Source organism: Geotrypetes seraphini, chromosome 9 (assembly GCF_902459505.1).
Source record: "Geotrypetes seraphini chromosome 9, aGeoSer1.1, whole genome shotgun sequence".
NCBI lineage: Eukaryota > Metazoa > Chordata > Amphibia > Gymnophiona > Dermophiidae > Geotrypetes > Geotrypetes seraphini.
The window spans coordinates 64,239,324-64,260,829 of NC_047092.1; the positions used below are offsets into that span (position 1 = coordinate 64,239,324).

The 21,506-nt window shown below is 42.2% G+C and overlaps 1 protein-coding gene across 3 annotated transcripts in view; it reads right to left on the reverse strand.

Moving 5' to 3' along the window:
- The window catches only part of PUS7L (pseudouridine synthase 7 like), an 89,603-nt gene that overhangs the window by 16,112 nt on the left and 51,985 nt on the right, over positions 1–21,506 (reverse strand). For all 3 annotated transcript variants that reach the window (XM_033959425.1, XM_033959424.1, XM_033959426.1), the window contains 3 exons: positions 21,030–21,225; positions 10,559–10,657; positions 4,814–4,895 (listed from right to left, as the gene is read on the reverse strand). In XM_033959425.1, the coding sequence (XP_033815316.1) occupies positions 4,814–4,895; positions 10,559–10,657; positions 21,030–21,225 (377 nt within the window). The remainder of the gene's footprint in view (positions 1–4,813; positions 4,896–10,558; positions 10,658–21,029; positions 21,226–21,506) is intronic.

The window sequence follows — 21,506 nt, forward strand, 5'->3', positions numbered from 1 at the left end:
AAAAATTGCGAGCCCTGGAATCGAGGGTGAAATACTCATGTGGATTAAAAACTGGCTGGCAGATAGGAAACAGAGAGTGGGGGTAAATGGACAATACTCGGACTGGAAAAGCAACACCAGTGGAGTGCCGCAGGGTTCAGTGCTCGGACCCGTGCTCTTCAACATATTTATAAACAACCTGGAAATTGGTACGACGAGTGAGGTGATTAAATTTGCAGACGATACAAAGTTATTCTGCGTAGTGAAGATGCGGAAGGATTGCAAACACCTGCAATGTGACAAACACTCTCGAGAAATGGGCCACGACATGCCAAAAGAGGTTTAACATGGATAAGTGTAAGGTGATGCATGTCGGTAACAAAAATCTTATACATGAATACAAGATGTCTGGTGCGGTACTCGGAGAGACTCCCTAAGGAAATAGACTTAGGAGTACTGGTTGACAAGTCAATGAAGCAATCCACGCAATGCGCGGAAGCTGCAAAAAGGGCGAATAGAATGCTAGGAATGATTAAGAAGGGGATCACGAACATATCAAAGAGGGTTATCATGCCGCTGTACCGGGCCATGGTACACCCTCACCTGGAGTTCTGCATCCAGCACTGGTCGCCGTACATGAAGGACACAGTGCTACTTGAAAGGGTCCAGAGAAGAGCGACCAAAATGGTTAAGGGGCTGGAGGAGTTGCCGTACAGTGAGAGGTTAGAGAAACTGGGCCTCGTCTCCCTTGAAAAGAGGAGACAGAGGGGAAATGATCGAAACGTTCAAGATAATGAAGGGAATAGACTTAGATAAAGACAGGTTGTTCACCCTCTCCAAGGTGGAGAGAACGAGAGGGCACTCTCTAAAGTTAAAAGGGGAAAGATTCCGTACAAACGTAAGGAAGTTCTTCTTCACCCAGAGGTAGAAAACTGGAACGCTCTTCCAGAGGCTGTTATAGGGGAAAGCACCCTCCAGGGATTCAAGACAAAGTTAGACAAGTTCCTGCTGAACCACGATGTACGCAGGTAAGGCTAGTCTCAGTTAGGGCAGTGGTCTTTGACCTAAGGGCCGCCGCGTGAGTGGACTGCTGGGCACGATGGACCACTGGTCTGACTCAGCAGCGGCAATTCTTATGTTCTTATTTTGGTACAAGGGAAAAGTTTATTCTCTATTTCGGTTATATTTTTTATCTTTTTGAATAAACTTCAAATATCACCCTGTTACTCCAACAGTTGTTAGCTGACAGACTGGTCAACATTGTTGGGTTTGTTCTTCTTTACTTTTTATTTATTCTGTAATTTTAAATCATATATCATAAGTCTAAACACTTATACAAGAAAACCAGAAATAATTTCCTCCAGCAAAATGACTAATAAGGAATTTACTCTTACTCACCAAACAAACAAGAAACAAAATAAGTAAGGAAACTCAATCTCTTCCTTAGACCACAAAAAAGAAGGGGGAAATGGAAAGAGAAGAGCTGCAGCTGTGTGGTCAAAGAGCTGCATGTGGCTCACGAGTCATGGGTTGCTGACCCCTGATCTAGTGGAAGGTTTCCAAGCAGCTATAAGAATGTCCTGGATAGGCTTTGGAATACTGAGAACATAAACTAGAGACTGCTCAATTTCCAAGACTGTAAGGGTACAGGCTTCAAATATGGATGATGGCCTTCCTGTTGATTATCAGCTTTGGGAATTGAAAGCAGCTTGTGAGACGGTGGAAGTGCTAACATTTCAAGAAGACAAACCAATACTGTTGAGATCAATAGGGCACTATGAAAAGCATGATGCTTCAGCTTTCCTACAACTTGAATGGAACTCTCATTATACGAGGAATTGCATGGTAAGCACAAATTAATGACCAAGTACTTGTAAATTCTAGGGCATCTAGAGCTAATCAATGGGGGATGGAGAGATAGAAGAAAGAATCGAACAAAACAGAGAAGGCTTTGTGTTTTTTCTGTTGGTGAAAAGTTTGAACTGAGGTATTCTTCACACCTAAAAGAGGAACTCAGAAGAACTATATCCAGGGATCATTCATAAGAACATAGGAAAATAAGAATAGCCTTACTGGGTCAGACCAATGGACCATCAAGCCCAGTAGCCTGTTCTCACGGTGGCCAATCCAGATCACCAGTACCTGGCCAAAACCCAAAAAGTAGCAACACTCCATGCTACCGATTCATGGTAAGCAGCGGCTTCCCCATGTCTTAATAACAGACTATAGACTTTCTCTCCAGGAATTTGTCCAAATATTTCTTAAAACCAGCTACGCTAGCCGCTTTTACCATAACTTCTGGCAACGCGTTCCAGAGCTTAACTATTCTTTGAGTGAAAAAATATTTCTTCCTATTGGTTTTAAAAGTATTTCCCTGCAGTTTCATCGAGTGTCCCTTTTTGATGGAGTGAAAAATCGATCCACTTGTAACCATTCTACTCCACTCAGGATTTTGTAGACTTCAATCATATCTCCCCTCAGCTGCCTCTTTTCCAAGCGGAAGAGCCCTAACCTTTTTAGTTTTTCCTCATATGAGAGGAGTTCCATCCCCTTTATTATATTGATTGCTCTTCTTTGAACCTTTTCTAGTGCTGCTATATCTTTCTTGAGATAACCTATGAGGGAATCTGCAGGACCGTTGGATGATCAAGGAGCGAAAGGGGCAGTCAGGGAGGCTAAGGCCATAGCAGAAAGATTGAATGAATTCTTTGCTTCGGTCATTACCTGAACCGGAAAGGGTTTTCAAGGGTGATAATGCGGAGGAACTGAAAGAAATCTCGGTGAATCTGGAAGATGTACTGAGTCAAATCGACAAGTTAAAAAGTGATAAATCGACAGGACCGGATGGTATACAGCCCAGGGTATTAAAAGAACTCAAAAATGAAATTGCTGACCTGCTGTTAGTGATCTGTAACCTGTCGCTAAAATCGTCTGTAGCACTTGAAGATTGGAGGGTGGCCAATGTTACGCCAATTTTTAAAAAGGGCTCCAGGGAATTTACAGACCAGTAAGCCTCACTTCGGTGCTCGGCAAAATGATAGAAACGATTATAAAAAATAAAATTGTGGAACACGTAGACAAACATGATTTAATGAGAGTTAGCATGGGTTCAGCCGAGGGAGATCTTGCCTCACAAATTTGCTTGACTTATTTGAAGGTGTGAATAAACATATGGATAAAGGTGAGCTGGTTGATATAGTGTATCTAGATTTTCAGAAAATTTTTGATAAAGTTCCTCACGAGAGGCTCCTGAGAAAATTAAAGTGTCATGAGATAGGTGGCAAAGTTCAGTTGTGGATTAGGAATTGGTTATCGGATAGAAAACAGAGGGTGGGGTAAATGGTCTTTTTTCTCAATGGAGGACAGTAAACAGTGGAGTGTCGCAGGGGTCTATACTGGGACCGGTGCTATTTAACTTATTTATAAATGATCTGGAAATTGTGCAACCCGATACTAGCTGAAAGAAAGTGCCGGTTAGCAATTAAATTCAATTAAAGGCTTCCCTCAGGCTGCCTCAGGATTTTTTTTTTTTTTTAGTATAACTTTACATGAACAGATCCCATTGGCTTTCTAAGTCATATGCCTTGCCAGTATCAGTGGCAAGGCTTACAGCTGAGGCACCGCTACAGAAAAATTTTGAGGTGGGGGAAATGGGGGGAGGGACTTGACCCGTCGAGTGTGACACCCTCCAAAGTCGGATGGACCCCTAAAAGGGTCCTCCAAGCTCAATCTGGCACCACAGATGGGGACTGTAATGCCACTAAACAAATGCCAACAGCCCTATACTAAACCAGGGAAGACAGCACAAGCTTACCACCTCCACCTGCTGGAGACAGAACAGACTGACTGTACTTGGGACTGCACAGCCCATATGTACTACAACCAAAAGTTTATGTCTCAGTCTCCACCTGCTGGTCATTGTGAGCTATTACCCATCAGTGAGCTGTTCCAGTCTGGAGAGACGTTTAAGAATAACAGACTCAACAATAACAAGCTGATGTAAGCCATAATGTTGGATCATTAGAAGTCACTGTAAAATCTATGCATGTTACTGTGAAAAACTGAGCGCCACAGTATTTTTCTGTGCTAAATAATATAGATCCCAACTGTACCTATGTACAGTCAATTTCAGCTATGAACAAGTCTAGTTTTCAGAATATCAACAATGAATATGTATGATATTTTCACTTGCAATCCTTCATAGTATACAAATTGCTATTACCATTTTCAGCCCTGATCAGAGGTAGTGAGGAAACAGTGTGAGAAGTGTTTTTAACTCACTCAGTGCCTGGGTGAAGGCCATAGATTCCTTGACCCTTTGAGGAGGCAGCGGAGGTGAAAAGATAAGTAGGGAACATTTTTGGCCTGATTGGGTTTAATCAAGGGATAGGAGGCATTTTCAACCTCACTAGAGGCCTGGGGAAGAAAGAGAGAACTGCAGTGAGACCTGGGGAATAGAAAGCAGAGCGAGGGAAGATATAGTTGGGAGAGAGAATGAGTGGGTTGCAGGGGCAGGGATGGCGAGGAGGGATAAGGTGGGAAAGAAAAGAAGATTGTACAAGGGCAGAGTAGGGAGTATCCATGTGCCAAGAAAGAGTTGCACTTACTATGAATTGATTGCCATTCAAAAACAACTGAATAAATTATAGAAGAAGACGGGGAAAGCACTATGTACACCCAAAAAAATTTTTTAGAATCCCTGCTCATGCCTATTCTTTGTGCATATTCTGAAAACAAACAGATATGTATATGGCTCGAGATCTTAAAGGTGGCCATCCCTACTTTGAAGTCAAGCAAAAAGAAGTATCATGTAAAGGCAATTTTAAAACTGTACCAGTTTGAAGAAAATATCTCTTTGCCCGATTTACAGGATTGTCTTCTTCCTCTGGTGTGAACAGTAACTTAACAGCCTTCACCTGTTCACAAAGAAAAAATATTTTCTAAGCGATATATGTAGGTTCTTATTGAATTTCCTTTACAAAAATAAATCCCTCTGCTACATGACTCAATCAACAATTAGTAGCTAAATGACTGACTAATTACATATCACCATCACAATATCAATACTCAGTCACAACTTCTGAATCTTGTATACAGTCCAATATTGCTGTCTAGTTCTTCACTGGTCCAAATATACTGTATATAATTTTTTTTACATTTTTCTTCTGATTTTTCTTATTCTTTGTTATAATTTCATTTTTCTAAACCATTTACCACAATCTTGTTTCAAATATAGGTGGTCTTTTACTAAGGCGTGCTAGCCGATTTAGCACGCACTAAATGCTAATGTGTCCTTAGAATATAATGGGCACATTAGAACTTAATTCACACTAATATTTAGAACGTGCTAAATCGACTATCACGACTTAGTAAAGACCCCAATAGTGAAAAACTTTCAATTATCTTAAAACTTCTAATTCAGTCAGTACATTTAAATGATGATTATATTTCACGAAATAAAGATGTGAAGAGCCTTGACCCTGAGGAAGAGTCTTGAAACATAATCATGTTGGGAAAGGTGACTGACTGAATTAGAAGTATTAAGTGAAAGTTTTTCACTGTATTTGAAACAAGATTGTGGTAAATGGTTTAGAAAAATGAAATTATAAAAAAAAAAATCAAATCGGGGAAAAAGATCCAAGATGGCTGACGGACATGTTAGCTGAGTGGCTCAGTTCAGAGGCTCGTCTATTATAGCTTTCAGCATTTCTAAAAAAACATTTACCTGTAATTATGCCGAAACGGAGGGGCCATAGTGCCGCTGGAGCCTTGCAGCATCCTGAACCAACCAACCTCGGCAACATCAATGAGCTCCTGCACTGAATGCAGGATATAGCGGGAGCATCGGTGCGCCCGCTGGAGACGCCCCGAGGCGAGACGGAGGCAGTTCTTTGGGCTTGGAGACCACCTTGAGCCTCGACGCCAGAGTACTGCCCCCTCCTCCTCAGACCACCAGCTCCCCGCAGGTGGAGGAACTACCAGAAGGTGGTGTGCTCCTATCCACGGAGGCCATTGACAACATGGAGGGAAGCAAGGAGTTGGACTCCCTGCATTTGCAGGGGAGTCCTGTGGAGTCTGGAGATTTGCCACCTTCGCGGATAGACCGTGAGCAGGAAAGTCACAGCCAGGAGGAGAAGCCGGTTGGTGAGAATATTGATATTATAAAATTTTCTTCTACACTAGAGAAACCCCGAGAAGTAACTCTTGAGGCTATTTGGGATCTCGTGGCAGACTTAGCTAAATCAGTCAAGCCCCAGCTGGTTCAGTTGGAGCATAAAGTTTACACTCAAGAAACTGAAATAAAGAACTTTAAAATTGAACTACAAGAATTGAAAAATTCAACATTGAATTCTTCCCAGGAAATAAAAGTTTCTAAACAAATCATGGAAACCTTGGTGAGAGATAATATTAACTTGAGAAAACTGAAGTCTCTTGAAAATTTTTCCTGCAATAATAATCTCAGATTGATTAACTTTCCTAGAGTTCCAGCAGTAACTCATAGAGACATGCTTAAACGCTATATGATTGAGGTATTAGAAATTTCAGAGTAATTGCTACCACCACTCACCCAAGTGTATTACTTATCGACCAAAAGGGTAGATCTAAATTTAAGGACGATCAACAACCGCTTAATATTTCAAAGATGTTGGAACTTTTGGACAGGGAAGTGGCAACACTTCTCCTTACAGTTGCTTTAGCACAAGATAAGAAATGGTTATTAAGACTTTTCTTCAAAAATAAACAAAAAGAATTCTTGGGTATAAAATACAAATGTTTCCAGAACTGGCACGGGACACACAAAAATGTCGGCGAGAATTTTTGATGTTAAAGCCAGGAATTACTGCTCTTGGGGCGACCTTTTTCCTTCGTCACCCGTGTAAATGTGTGATATAAAATGCAAAAATATGTTTTCTTTGATCCTAGCCAACTGACAACCTTCTTGTCAGGGGCTCGCCTGAAAGAAGGGGGAAAATAATAACTCTTTGATTCGTCCGATATCCTCCCTCAGCTAATTGAATTACTTGCTTTCTTTATAATTTAGTATTTCTTTGTTGATAATGGTCGCTGATTCTACTTCTTGGATTCCCCTTTTTTATTTTTTTAAAGACTTGAGTTGAAGTTAAGCTATATTTTCTTATTACAGTAGGTTATATTAGTATAATTTGTATTGTATTTCAGTTTCTGCTTAACTTTACCTTTCTGTACAAGTGGATACTTGATATGTTATTGAAAAATGATAAATAAATAAAGAAATAAATAAAGAAAAAAAAAAAGAAAAGAAAATCGGGAAAGATTCTGGAAGACTGAAAGGTGGCGAATGTAACGCCGATCTTCAAAAAAGGTTTGAGGGGAGATCCGGGAAACTACAGATCGGTGAGTCTGACTTCAGTACCGGGAAAGATGGTAGAGGCGCTGATAAAGGACCACATCATTGATCACCTTGACGGACACGGACTGATGAGGACCAGCCAGCACGGTTTCAGCAACGGCAGATCTTATTTGACGAATTTGCTGCACTTCTTCGAGGGAGTAAACAGGCAGATAGACAAGGGCGCCCTGGTCGACATTGCATATCTGAATTTTCAGAAGGCGTTCCAACAAGGTTCCACATGAACGACTACTTCGGAAAATTGCAAGCCATGGAATCGAGGGTGAAATACCCACGTGGATTAAAAACTGGCTGGGGCATAGGAAACAGAGAGTGGGGGGATAAATGGACAATACTCAGACTGGAAGTGCATCACCAGTGGGGTGCTGCAGGGCTCGATGATTGGACCCGTGCTCTTTAACATCTTTATAAATGATCTGGACATTGGTACGATGAGTGAGGTGATTAAATTTGCGGACAATACGAAGTTATTCAGAGTAGTGAAGACATAGGGGGATTCCGAAGATCTGCAACGTGACATAATCAAGTTCGAGAAATGGGCATCAACATAGCAAATGAGGTTCAATGTGGATAAGTGTAAAGTGATGCATGTCGGTAACAAAAATCTCAAACACGAATACAGGATGTCCTGGGCGATACTCGGAGAGACCTCCCAGGAAAGAAACTTAGGAGTTCTGATCGACAAGTCGATGAAGCTGTCTACGTAATGTACGGAGGTGGAGAAAAAGGCGAACAGTATGCTAGGATTGATAAAGAAGGGGATCACGAACAGATCGGAGAAGGTTTTCATGCCACTGTACTGGGCCAAGGTACGCCCTCACCTGGAGTACTGCATCCAGCACTGGTCGCCATACATGAAGAAGGACACGGTACTACTCAAAAGGATCCAGAGAAGAGCGACTAAAATGGTTAAGGGGCTGGAGGAGTTGCCGTACAGCGAGCGATTAGAGAAACTGGGCCTCTTCTCCCTTGAAAAGAGGAAACTGAGAGGGGACATGATCGAAACATTCAAGATACTGAAGGGAATAGACTTAGAAGATAAAGACAGGTTGTTCACCCTCTCCAAGGTAGGGAGAATGAGAGGGCACTTTCTAAAACTGAAAGGGAATAGATTCCGTACAAATGTAAGGAAGTTCTTTTCTTCACCCAGAGAGTGGTAGAAAACTGGAATGCTCTTCCGAAGTCTGTTATAGGGGAAAACACCCTCCAGAGATTCAAGAAAAATTGGACAAATTCCTGCTAAACTGGAACGTATGCAAGTGAGGCTGGTCTCATTTAGAGCACTAGTCTTTGACCTAAGGACCGCCGCATAAGCAGACTGCTGGGCACAATGGACCACTGGTCTGACTCAGCAGCGGCAATTCTTATGTTCTTATGTAAAACAAAAAAAAAAGAAAAAGCAGGAGAAAAAAGTAAAAAAAAATATATATATATATGGACCAGTGAAGAACTGGGCAGCAATACTGAAATATATGCAAGAGACGTGTAAGTCCATGGCAGCCATCTGAGGATCCAATATAAGATTCAGACGTTGTCAGTCCCCTCTCCCAACATGACCATGTTTCAAGACTCTTGCTCAGGGTCGAGGCTCCTCACAACTTTATTTCCTGAAATATAATCATTATTTGAGGCTTTGGTAACATTTAAATAAATGATTGGATACCTAGTACTGTATATTTAAATTTATCTCATGCAAATTCTTTGTGAACATCCTGACTGGCTGTGGGATCCCCATGCTAAAGTTACCTAAAATGCCTTTATAACTGTTTCTAATTAAAAAAAAAGTTGCCCTCTTTGGATGCTGCTATAAAGGGGTATAATTCAGCTATTAATTAAGATGTTATTTCAATTTCTTGCAACCAAAATGCATAGCAGGCAATTACAGTTGAGACCATATAAATATAAGCATAGGAGATAAAACATGGGGGAAGCCACTGCTTGCCCTGGAATCGGTAGCATGACATCTTGCTTTGATTTGCGATTCTGCCAGGTACTTATGACCTGGATTGGCCACTGTTGGAAACAGGATACTGGGCTTGATGGACCTTTAGTCTGTCCCAGTATGGAAACTCTTATGTTTTTATGACTTAAAATGAAAGAAAACATTAAAGCAAAAAAGGATAAAGGAGACCTATAAATCTGTTTGCTTGCTCAGTTTTCAAAGTATCTAACTTTTTTTGCCCAAAGCCTTAATCACCCGCAGCAAGCAGCTGCCAGTTTCCCTTAAGGCCCACTCAACTAGAAGTGTTGCTGTTTTGTGGGCGGAGTCTTAAGTGATTCTTCCAAATGAAATTTGCAGGGTGGCTACTTCGTCCTCTCTTCATATCTTTACCCAATTTTACTGGGTGGATGTGGTGGCTTGCTCTGATGCCGCATTTGGTACCTAGATGCTGCCATACCATGTTTTGGGACATACTTGAAATTTACTGTTTAATCTTTCAGTGGAACTTTATTTTTCATTTTTTTTCAATTCTTTATTATTTTCAAAACTTACAGTAAGTGTAACAATAAATACCACATTTTATACATCAATGACACACTTAATATTCCATCAATATCCATTTCAGAATTAGTCCCCCCCCTCCTAAACAATCACAATGCCCATCACATAAAATTTCTATAATGAACCCCAATTTATCTAAATTCATTAATCTATTAGACCCCCAACCTCCCCCCTCCCGGATGTGCATGTTATAGGGAAAAACAATAATTAAACATTACAATATTTTGCTAATGGCTCCCAAGTCTCCTGAAATTTCTTAAAATTCTCTTTCTGAATGGCTAATATTCTTTCCATTTTATACATATGACACAATGGAACTTTATTTAAGAAGCAGTGATTTACATAAGTGATCATAAGGTGGAAAGCAGAAGACAGTATAGGTGTGAAGGCCTGAAAAGATAATGGAATTGCTATTTAAAGTACAGACGTTAAAAGTAGCACAGCTACATAGATAATAACCTTTGCACACTATCCCCCTCTTCTACGAAACCACGCTAGTGATTTTTAGCACAGAGAGACGCGCTGAATGGCCCGCGCTGCTCCCGACGCTCATTGAGTTCCTATGAGCATCGGGAGCAGAGCGGGCCATTCAGTGCGGCTCTCTGTGCTAAAATCCGCTAGTGCAGTTTTGAAGAAGAGGGAGTATGTTGTTTTGAGCAAATTAAGGTAAAATAATGGAAATATACCATATCTTCCTTCAGCAAAGCCAATCCAATTTGATTTGACTGAACATGCTTTCCTCGGCCAAATCGCTGGGGCCCATAATAATTTACAAACCCATTTTTCTGTAATGAAAAAAACATAGTGATCAGAAAAAAATAGCAGCATAATTTTAATTGAACCAGATTTAATTCCAAGAGAAAGATTAGGTGAACTCTGTTTCCTCCAACTACTTTTCCCAACAGCCAAACACACCACCTTCTCTTTCTAATGATCTACACCAGGGGTGTCCAACCTTTTGGCTTCCCTGAGCTGCACTGGAAGAAAATAATTTGTCTAGGGCTGCACAAACACTAACGCTAGCTGATGAGCAAAAAATAAGGTTGAGCAGGCCCCAAATTTGCAATCACTAATATAGAAGATGTACATATGTAATAATAAACCTTCATTAAAAGGGACACTGTGGAGAGGAACCCAAAAATGCAGTCATACTTATCCTGACTGAGTGATCTTTCACGGGCACCGCTGACAGTGGAAACTTGGTTCTCCCATTCACTTCTATCACAGCTACGGTGAGCCTCTACAGAGGCAAGCCTCATCAGAGAGGGGGGTCTCCTGCCAATTTGATATTTTCTTCTTTCTCCGTGCTCACCATTCATCTTTCGTTTCTGTACCTTCCCTTCCACTGCCATATCCAACATTTCTTTTTCTTTCCTACTGTCTACCATCTCTCTGTTCTCTTCCTGCCTTGTGCCCTGTGTCAAATCTCTCTATCCCCCTCCATGCGCCATCTCTCCCTTCCTCCCCTCCATTATTTGCAATTTCATCCTCTCCCCTCGCCATGCATGTCTCCCTTCATCTTCCTGTGCCACCCACTTTCCTTCCTCTCAACCTCCCCTCCCCCCTGTGCCAACTTTCCTTCCTCTTACCTCTTCCTGCCTACAGCTTTCCTTCCTGAAGTTCCTTTCACCTCTTCCCTTCCCCTGTGCCACCAACTTTCCTTCCTCTCCCCCTCCCCTCCCCTCCCCCTATGCCACCGACTTCTTACCTCTCTCTCTTCCTGTGCCACCAGCTTTCCTTCCTGAAGTTCCTTTCACCTCTTTCCTTCCCCTGTGCCACCAACTTTCCTTCCTCTTACCTCTTCCCTCCCCTCTGTGCCACCGACTTTCCTTCCTCTCACCCTCCTCTCCCCCTGTGCCACCAACTTTCCTTCCTCTTACCTCTCCCTGTGCCACCAGCTTTCCTTCCTGAAGTTCCTTTCATCTCTTCCCTTCCCCTGTGCCACCAACTTTCTTTCCTCTTACCTCTCCCTCTCCATATGCCACCAACTTTCTTTCCTCTTACTGCTCCCTCTTCCTGTGCCACCAACTTTCCTTCCTCTTACCTTACCCTCTTCCTGTGCCACCCGCTTTCCTTCCTGAAGCTCTTTTCACCTCTTTCCTTCCCCTGTGCCACCAGCTTTTCTTCCTCTCACCCTCCCCTCCCCCTGTGCCACAAACAGCGGAGAAACAACAAACCCCAATGGTACTCCGCAGAAATCTTGCACCTTATCAAGGAGAAGAAAAAAGCATTTATTTCCTACAAATGAACGGGGACTAGGGAAGCTAAACTAGAACATAGGGTGAGGTCTGCAGCGGTCATAACAGCAGTCAGGGAGGCCAAACTTCGAGTGGAAGAGACTCTGGCAAAGAACATGAAGAGGACAAATCCTTCTTCAGGTATATTAGTGATAGGAAAAAGAACACAGACGGGATAGTACGCCTTAGAAAACCAGATGGGAACTGCGCAGAATCAGATTCCGATAAAGCAGAACTACTGAATGAATGCTTTTGCTCGGTCTTCACCTGCGAGGCACCGGGGCACGGTCCGCAGTTGCAGGCAAGGCCCAGCATGGAAAACCCGTTTCAGAATTTCGAGTTCACACCTGGCAACGTCTACTACGAACTGGCAAGATTCAAGGTGAACAAAGCCATGGGACCGGACAATCTACACCCCAGGGTGCTCAGTGAGCTGCGTGATGTCCTGGCAGAACCGCTATCAGGACTCTTCAATCTCTCCCTAAGTTCGGGGAGAGTCCCCATAGACTGGAAAACAGCTAACGTTGTTCCACTGCACAAAAAGGGTTGCAGGGCAGAGGCTGCAAACTACAGACTGGTGAGTCTCACATCAATAGTATGCAAACTCATGGAAACACTAATCAAACGTAAATTAGACGCAATCTTGGATGAGGAGAATCTACGGGATCCCAGTCAACACGGATTCACCAAGGGTAGGTCCTGCCAATCTAATCTCATCAGCTTCTTTGACTGGGTAACAAAACAGCTAGACTTGGGAGAATCCGTGGATGTCGTATACCTAGACTTCAGCAAAGCTTTCAATAGTGTCCCTCATCACAGGCTGTTGAGCAAGATGAAATCAATGGGACTGGGAGAAACTACATGGGTCAATGACTGGCTGAGTGGCAGACTTCAGAGGGTGGTAGTTAACGGTACCCTCTCTAAAACATCGGAGGTGACCAGTGGAGTACCGCAGGGCTCAGTCTTGGGCCCGCTCCTTTTCAACATATTCATAGGGGACCTAACTCAGGGGTTTCAAGGTAAGATAACGTTATTCGCTGATGACGCCAAACTATGCAATATAGTGAGAGACGGCAATTCACCCGATAGTATGACACAGGACCTACATTTGTTGGAGCTTTGGTCCTCGACCTGGCAGCTGGGCTTCAACGCTAAGAAATGCAAGATCATGCACCTCGGCAGCAGAAATCCGTGCAGAACTTACGCCTTGAATGGTGAGACCTTAGCTAGAACTTCAACAGAACGAGACTTGGGAGTGATCATCAGCGCAGACATGAAAACTGCTGATCATGTGGAGAAGGCTTCATCTAAGGCAAGACAGTTGTTAGGTTGCATCCGCAGGAGTTTCGTCAGCCGAAAGCCTGAAGTCATAATGCCATTATACAGAACCATGGTGAGACCCATTTGGAATACTGTGTGCAATTCTGGAGGCCACACTACCGAAAAGATGTGCTGAGAGTAGAGTCGGTGCAACGGATGGCCACCAGGATGGTCTCGGGGCTCAAGGATCTATCGTACGAGGAAAAGCTGAAAAATTTGTGGCTGTACTCACTCGAGGAACGTAGGGAGAGAGGAAACATGATCGAGACGGTTAAGTATATTACCGGCCTTATCGAGATTCTCTTTCTCAAAGGACCCTCAGCCACAAGAGGGCATCCACTCAAACTCAGGGGCGGGAAATTTCATGGCGACACCAGGAAATATTTCTTCACCGAGAGAGTGGTTGATCCTTGGAACGAGCTCCCGGTGCAGGTGATCGAGGCAAACAGCATGCAAGAATTTAAGAGCAAATGGGATGCCCATGTGGGATCCCTTAGAGGGTTAAGCCAAGGGAACCTGTCACCAGGAGTGGGATCCCTAGGATAGTAGACTTGGGGGTGGGTCAGTAGAGTGGGCAGACCTGATGGGCTATGGCCCTTATCTGCCGTCATCTTCTATGTTTTTATGTTTCTATGTTAACTTTCTTTCCTCTTACCTCTTCCTGTGCCACCAGCTTTCCTTCCTGAAGTTCCTTTCACCTCTTACCTTTCCCTGTGCCACCAACTTTTCTTCTTCTCCTCCCCTGTACTCCAAAGTTTGCTTATTCGGGTCGCAGTATCGACAGTGACTCTCACATGTTGGAGTAAGAACACGCACTGCATCTAACTTTTTACTGCATTTGGACAAATTATTTTAAAGAACGAAAAGACCACTGAAGGAGGCAAGAGCCAAAACACTGTCAGTGTCGGGTCATACGTCTTGGTTACACATTGTGAAATAAAGTACATTGTGAAATAAAGTACAGTTCTGGAGGCAGTTTCACCTTTGTTGGGTGTTGTTGTTTGTCGGAATATTACTGGTTAGCCAGTTAAACGCTATTTTAAACAGCCAAGAGCCATTCCAGGTCTGTTAAACAGCGGTGAATATTGGGCGGATGGTTTCTGGTGCCAACTCCACCCTTCCCAAACTGGAACTCTTTTATATAGCCATCTAGTTGTTTACCGAGTTGACCTGATATTATCCAAATAATTTTAGAAGCAACCCATATAAGCAAATTATGCATTTGCCACTCACTGATAAACACAAAATTGCTTTGAATATTGGGCTGAGTGTTCAAGTTTAGATCTAAACACAAAAGGATCTTGAACATAAAAGTGTAATTTTATAATAGGGCACCTAGGTTAAGAGACCAAGTAGGCATTAACTTAAGCATTATTTTACAAAGAGACATGAAGGGGCATTTTTGATAGGACATCTAAGTACGATTTTGAACACTTCTGGAAGAACATCCAAAAGTTGGGTTGGGAAAATGACCATTTTTGAAATCACAAAATGTCTTATCTTTTTTTTTTTTTTTTTTTCGAAAAAGACTCGTCTAGATGTTCTGGCCCTTAGAATGCTTTAGGACCCAAAGTGGTGAACTGGGTTAGAAACTGGCTGTCGGACAGACGCCAGAGGGTAGTGGTTAATGGAAGTCGCTCGAAGGAAGGAAAGGTGACTAGTGGAGTCCCTCAGGGTTCGGTGCTGGGGCCAATCCTGTTCAATATGTTTGTGAGTGACATTGCTGAAGGATTAGAAGGAAAAGTGTGCCTTTTTGCAGATGATACCAAGATTTGTAACAGAGTAGACACTGAAGAGGGAGTGGAAAATATGAAAAAGGATCTGCAAAAGTTAGAGGAATGGTCTAATGCCTGGCAACTAAAATTCAATGCAAATAAATGCAGAGTAATGCATTTGGGGATTAATAATAGGAAGGAACCGTATATGCTGGGAGGAGAGAAGCTGATATGCACGGATGGGGAGAGGGACCTTGGGGTTATAGTGTCCGAAGATCTAAAGGCGAAAAAACAGTGTGACAAGGCAGTGGCTGCTGCCAGAAGGATTCTGGGCTGTATAAAGAGAGGCGTAGTCAGTAGAAGGAAGAAGGTGTTGATGCCCCTGTACAGGTCATTGGTAAGGCCCCACTTGGAGTATTGTGTTCAGTTTTGGAGACCGTATCTGGCGAAAGAAGTAAGAAGACTTGAGGCGGTCCAGAGGAGGGCAACGAAAATGATAGGAGGCTTGCGCCAGAAGACATATGAGGAGAGACTGGAAGCCCTGAATATGTATACCCTAGAGGAAAGGAGAGACAGGGGAGATATGATTCAGACGTTCAAATACTTGAAGGGTATTAACGTAGAACAAAATATTTTCCAGAGAAAGGAAAATGGTAAAACCAGAGGACATAATTTGAGGTTGAGGGGTGGAAGATTCAGGGGCAATGTTAGGAAATTCTACTTTACGGAGAGGGTAGTGGATGCCTGGAATGCGCTCCCGAGAGAGGTGGTGGAGAGTAAAACTGTGACTGAGTTCAAAGAAGCGTGGGATGAACACAGAAGATTTAGAATCAGAAAATAACATTAAATATTGAACTAGGCCAGTACTGGGCAGACTTGCACAGTCTGTGTCTGTGTATGGCCGTTTGGTGGAGGATGGGCTGGGGAGGGCTTCAATGGCTGGGAGGGTGTAGATGGGCTGGAGTAAGTCTTAACAGAGATTTCGGCAGTTAGAACCCAAGCACAGTACCGGGTAAAGCTTTGGATTCTTGCCCAGAAATAGCTAAGAAAAAAAAAAAAAAAAAATTTAAATTGAATCAGGTTGGGCAGACTGGATGGACCATTTGGGTCTTTATCTGCCGTCATCTACTATGTTACTATGCTTTTTTGGCCATTTTCAAAAATCAAAATGTACAAACAAGCCCATTTGGATGTGGGAGGGGCCAACATTTTTAATGGACTTGCCACACAGACATACCAACAGAGCAATGAGGCGTCTTAGGGGGGGGACACTGCTGTGAACTTCACATAAAGGGTGGCAGGTACACATTTCACCATAACCTCCTTATAGTGTATGATGAGCCCTCCAAAATTCCCCCAAACCCTACTATACCTACCTGTTTATCACCTCAATAGCCCTTAAGGCAGCAGGTGTCACCTATGTAACAGTACAGTAGGTTTGGGGTGGGGTTTGGAGGGCTCACACTTTCCACCATATATGTAGTGGGTAGGGTGGGATTATGGGCCTAAATATCATTCTGTGGTTCACTACACCATCCACCAGGCTACTCCAAATACCTGCTTGCTGCTCTACTAGGATTTCCAATAATATCTGCAGATGTCATAGAGGCTGGTATGTACTGTTTCTTTCACATCTTTGGGGGGGTGGAAGGGGAGTCAATGACCACCCGGGAAGCATGGGGGGATCATGCCTTCATGAACTTTTTGACGCTTATGCGCTTTTAAAACAGGTCTAATTCTGAACGTCTAATGGACATCTTCAAAAAGGTTTCATTTTCCCTGCAAGACATCCAAGTCCTAAGGGTGCTCTAATCCCACCCAAAACAAGCCTTTAATACACCCCCTTAAAATTTAGATGTACTGGAGGGAAAATGACCTAAAAAACGTCTAAAAAGTCAGTTTTGAAAATTGGCACCAGGCCATTCGGAATGGGTTCCCTGAATGGAAAACTTTTAAAACCTATTATAGCTTGCAGATCCTTTGCTACCAGACAGATTTAAAAGGACATCAGGCTGCTCAGTGGTATAAATTAATTTCAGAATTTTTGAATAAAAAAACTAAAAATAGTCTCAGAGATATTTGGAGCTTCGAGATCAAACAGTATATTTCTGTATCTCGTTGGCCACGAATTTGGTCTTGGAGATTAAAGTGTACAGCGTCAGCATCTATGAGGCAAACATGGTTATTTTTATTACATAGGATTTTTTGGACCCCAGTTTGTTTGCACAAATTAGAGTTTCAAATCTAATAGATGCTGGCATTGTAATATTCAACAACAACACACTCCTGATTTGCCAAACAAATCCTAAACTAGAAAAAACAAGGAAGGCAACCAAGTCACATCAAGGTCTGCGAGGGGGAAGCTCAAAGTGCCTAACTTGGCTCACAACTTACAAACCAAATATAGTGTAACATGTCAAAAAACATGTCACATTATATGATGTTATAGGGCGCTCTCAGTGTGAACCCTCAGTGATAGGAGCCCAGCTCCGACACTTCACTTCTGGGTCAAGGCAATAAGCCTCCACCCGCACACCATCATCGAGCGCCCTGTGTGTGCAAAAATCAAACCAATCAACAATCAAAGTAAGTAAATGAAACTCACTTCACTGCTTGTATTCTGCTGGAGGCCAGGTTCCTGAAGAAGGGCTCCTCCCGAAACCAGCGCGGTTGAACCTTTCCTCCTGGCGCGGTTTTTCCGTTTTTGTGACAGTTTTGGATAAGTATTGTTTCTTTTGGATATGTTTTTCACTTTTTGGTATGGTTTTTGACTTTGTTTGTGATTTTGTGTGAGCTTTTTGAGGGGGTTTGGCTGGCAGGGTCTGTGTGGGGGTCGCTCAGGTTGTTTGTGTTGAGTTTCATTTACTCACTTTGATTGTTGATTGGTTTGATTTTTGCACACACAGGGCGCTCGATGATGGTGTGCGGGTGGAGGCTTATTGCCTTGACCCAGAAGTGAAGTGTCGGAGCTGGGCTCCTATCACTGAGGGTTCACACTGAGAGCGCCCTATAACATCATATAATGTGACATGTTTTTTGACATGTTACACTATATTTGGTTTGCAAGTTGTGACCCAAGTTAGGCACTTTGAGCTTCCCCCTCGCAGACCTTGATGTGACTTGGTTGCCTTCCTTGTTTTTTCTGGCATTGTAATATTGACATAGGGACCTTAGATCATCTGTTGTTTTTTTTGTCCGCTTATTTTACAATTCTGGAAATCTATCTGGGACAAATAAATGTTACATTAAAATCTGATATTTTATTAACATATGAAGCCATTATATGTGGTACTATGTTATTTGTTAAACTTCCATTAAATAAATATGAGTCATCTCTTTTTTATTTTTACTGGAATAGCTATTCAAATGATAACAAAAAATTGGAAAAATTATGATAGATTCAATTATACTTTTGGTGGACAAGTGTATGTAATACGTATAAATTTGAAAGAATGCATGCTGAAAGTTTGGGACACAGTGTTTTTAAATAAAATATGGGGTCCATTGGCTTTATTTGTTGATTCTCAGTAAGACATTTCCTCATTTTGTGATTTTTTCACTACACATCCGGGAGGGTGGGAGATATTTATAAAATATACTTGTATATCAAATTATTATTTTTTTGAATAAGGATATTTAACTTTTATTATTATTTCATACATATGAATCGATGTACTTTTCTAATAATTGTTTATATTTTATATTATTTTATGTAATAAAAAGTTATTGAATATTATTATTTGATAAGTAGAGTGGGTGGGTAAAACAATATTTTTTATAATTTCTTATATGAATTGGTGTATTTTATGAAAATAGGTCTGTAATACTCTTTCTGTAACAAATGTAATACACTGTTGTAGTCTTCTAAAATAATAAAATAAAAAAAAAAAAAAACCCAACATCTAAAGTGTTGTTTTGTGTCATCTTTTGGATGCTTTTCTTCTTTGAAAATAAGCCTCATAGTCATCTTTGTCTCTTTATAAAGTACTATTATAAAGTATTATGTCTTGAATGCAGGTATGGACATTTACACTCTCAATTTTTTGGTTAGTTTCACACAATCACTTTAATAGGGGATATTTAGTGCACATTAAATTCATTTAATGATGAACTAAGGAGCACTTAAGTCAATTAAGTATAAACTAAGGGTTAGATTTACTAAGCCCACCGATCGTGTCCCAACCACTTTGCGACCCTGACCCGATTCACTAACCTTCCTCCCGAGCATATCTGCACCCGATCCGATCCGCGCATGCAAATGAGGGGAAACAGCATGCAAAGTAGGAACATAAGAATTGCCGCTGCTGGGTCAGACCAGTGGTCAATCATGCCCAGCAATCTGCTCACACGGTGGCCCTTAGGTCAAAGACCAGTGCCCTAATTGAGACTAGCCTTACGTGCGTACGTTCTGGTTCAGCAGGAACTTGTCTAACTTTCTCTTGAATCCCTGGAGGGTGTTTTCCCCTATAACAGCCTCCGGAAGAGCATTCCAATTTTCTACCACTCTCTGGGTGAAGAAGTACTTCCTTACATTTGTATGGAATCTATTCCCTTTTAATTGTGCTTCGATTTACTAAACAAATTCAGGCACACCGACTGGGCTGGTCGATCCAAAACCAAGCGACTGCTGAGGACCAGTCACTCACGTCCTTGCCAACTGACCTGCTCTCTGCCGCCCTGAAATCCCAGCCCTGCTAGCCTCAGATCAATGAGTTCTGAGCCCCTGTACTCATTCTGTGCCTGGGATAAATCCAATGAGTTTCAGAAGCCGTGCACAGCTAAAGCAGGATTGAAGGGTATAGTTAGATGGTTACTATACAGGATATTAAATGATTAGAGAATAAAATGTTTTAGGTAAAAAGATCACTTACAGGTCCTGGGGGGGGCCCATGGTCTGACTCAGCAGAGGCGATGCTTATGTTCTTATGCAATCACTGGCTGAGGAAAAAAAGTGCCGTGCTCTCTGCTGGCCTGCCTCTCTGCGAGCCTGCGGTTTTAACCCACGGGTTAAAAGCAGGGCTGAACTATGGCATTGTCGTTTTTGTTCCAGCCTGATAAGATTGTTCCAGTCTGTTCGCCAGTCTGATTTTTTCTGTTCTGTTGTCTAACTGCAAAGTGCTTTTAATATTCCTTTCGGGAGCTGTGACCTCCTATGCCACCCCCTCCCCCTTTGTTTTTTACCTCGTTTGTGCAGGAGAGCAAGCGCATGCGAGGATTGCATCTACAGCCAACAAAGGCTGGTCTGCGCATGCGTCGCGATCGTTCTTCAGCGCTCCATGGGATCGCTTGTGGATGTGTGTCCGATCAGGTAATTTGCATGGGGAGCCTTTAATGAATTGATCGCCCGGCAAAACTCGGCCATGGATTGGTGAGGTGAGTTTAGTGAATCTAGGCCTAAATTTTTAAAGGCACACTACTGAACCAAATGTGTGCTAATGAATACAAACCTTAATGTACGTGAGAGGTGTGAAGTTTTTTGCCTTTTAGTGCAATAAATACAAGGCAGAACATGCACTTGTGAGCAGAGACAACAAAGTGCACTGAAATTCGCTACATATTGTTGTAACCTCTTAGTAATACTATGCAAAGTGTTCTCACATGCTTTCAGCCCCAAAATAATTCAGGTTTTCAGCTTATCTACAATGAATTAGAAACATGATATGTACTTTGGAGACCCACCGTATGCAGATTTATCTCAGATATATATACTGTGGATATCCTGAAAAACTAACTAGTGGGGAAGATGGTCCCAGGGACTTCTTTGAGAAGCCTTGTATGGTATGACTGGTAAGTTACAACAGTGTGTAATGAAGTGCACTGTATCTTGCTGACCCTGGCTTAAAGCACAGAGAAAGTGTTTGGTTAACATATATATAGCTCATCACCTTAACATTCTCAGTTGCCTGAAAAATTATTTTTTCAATAGTTGCTTCTGAGTCTCCATGCTGGGTTTTCAGATCTCTCACAATTATATCAAACTGGTTTCCTTTCAGCTGACCCAGTCGAAGGTGCTGCTGCACAGACCGGATGTTGTACATTGTCATTCCTTTCTTCTGAATTCTGCTTTCTACCTCTTTCAGCCTGCACAAGATTACAAATCATAAGACCCTGCAGCATACAACATGACTTAACTTCTATCTATACTCCAGAGGATATTCTGCACACAAAAATAAATATTCTGGCACATTTTATTTGTAAAATATTTTTGTGTGCAGAATTCCCCGACATCTCTCCTCACCCTCAATTGTCTTTTTAGAAACACAGTTCTATCTCCCAGTCCTTTAGCTTTACCTGCCCTCCCTAGTTCTCTATCCCTCTACAGAAGTGGTTCTCAACCTTCTTCTGATGTGACACACCTGCCG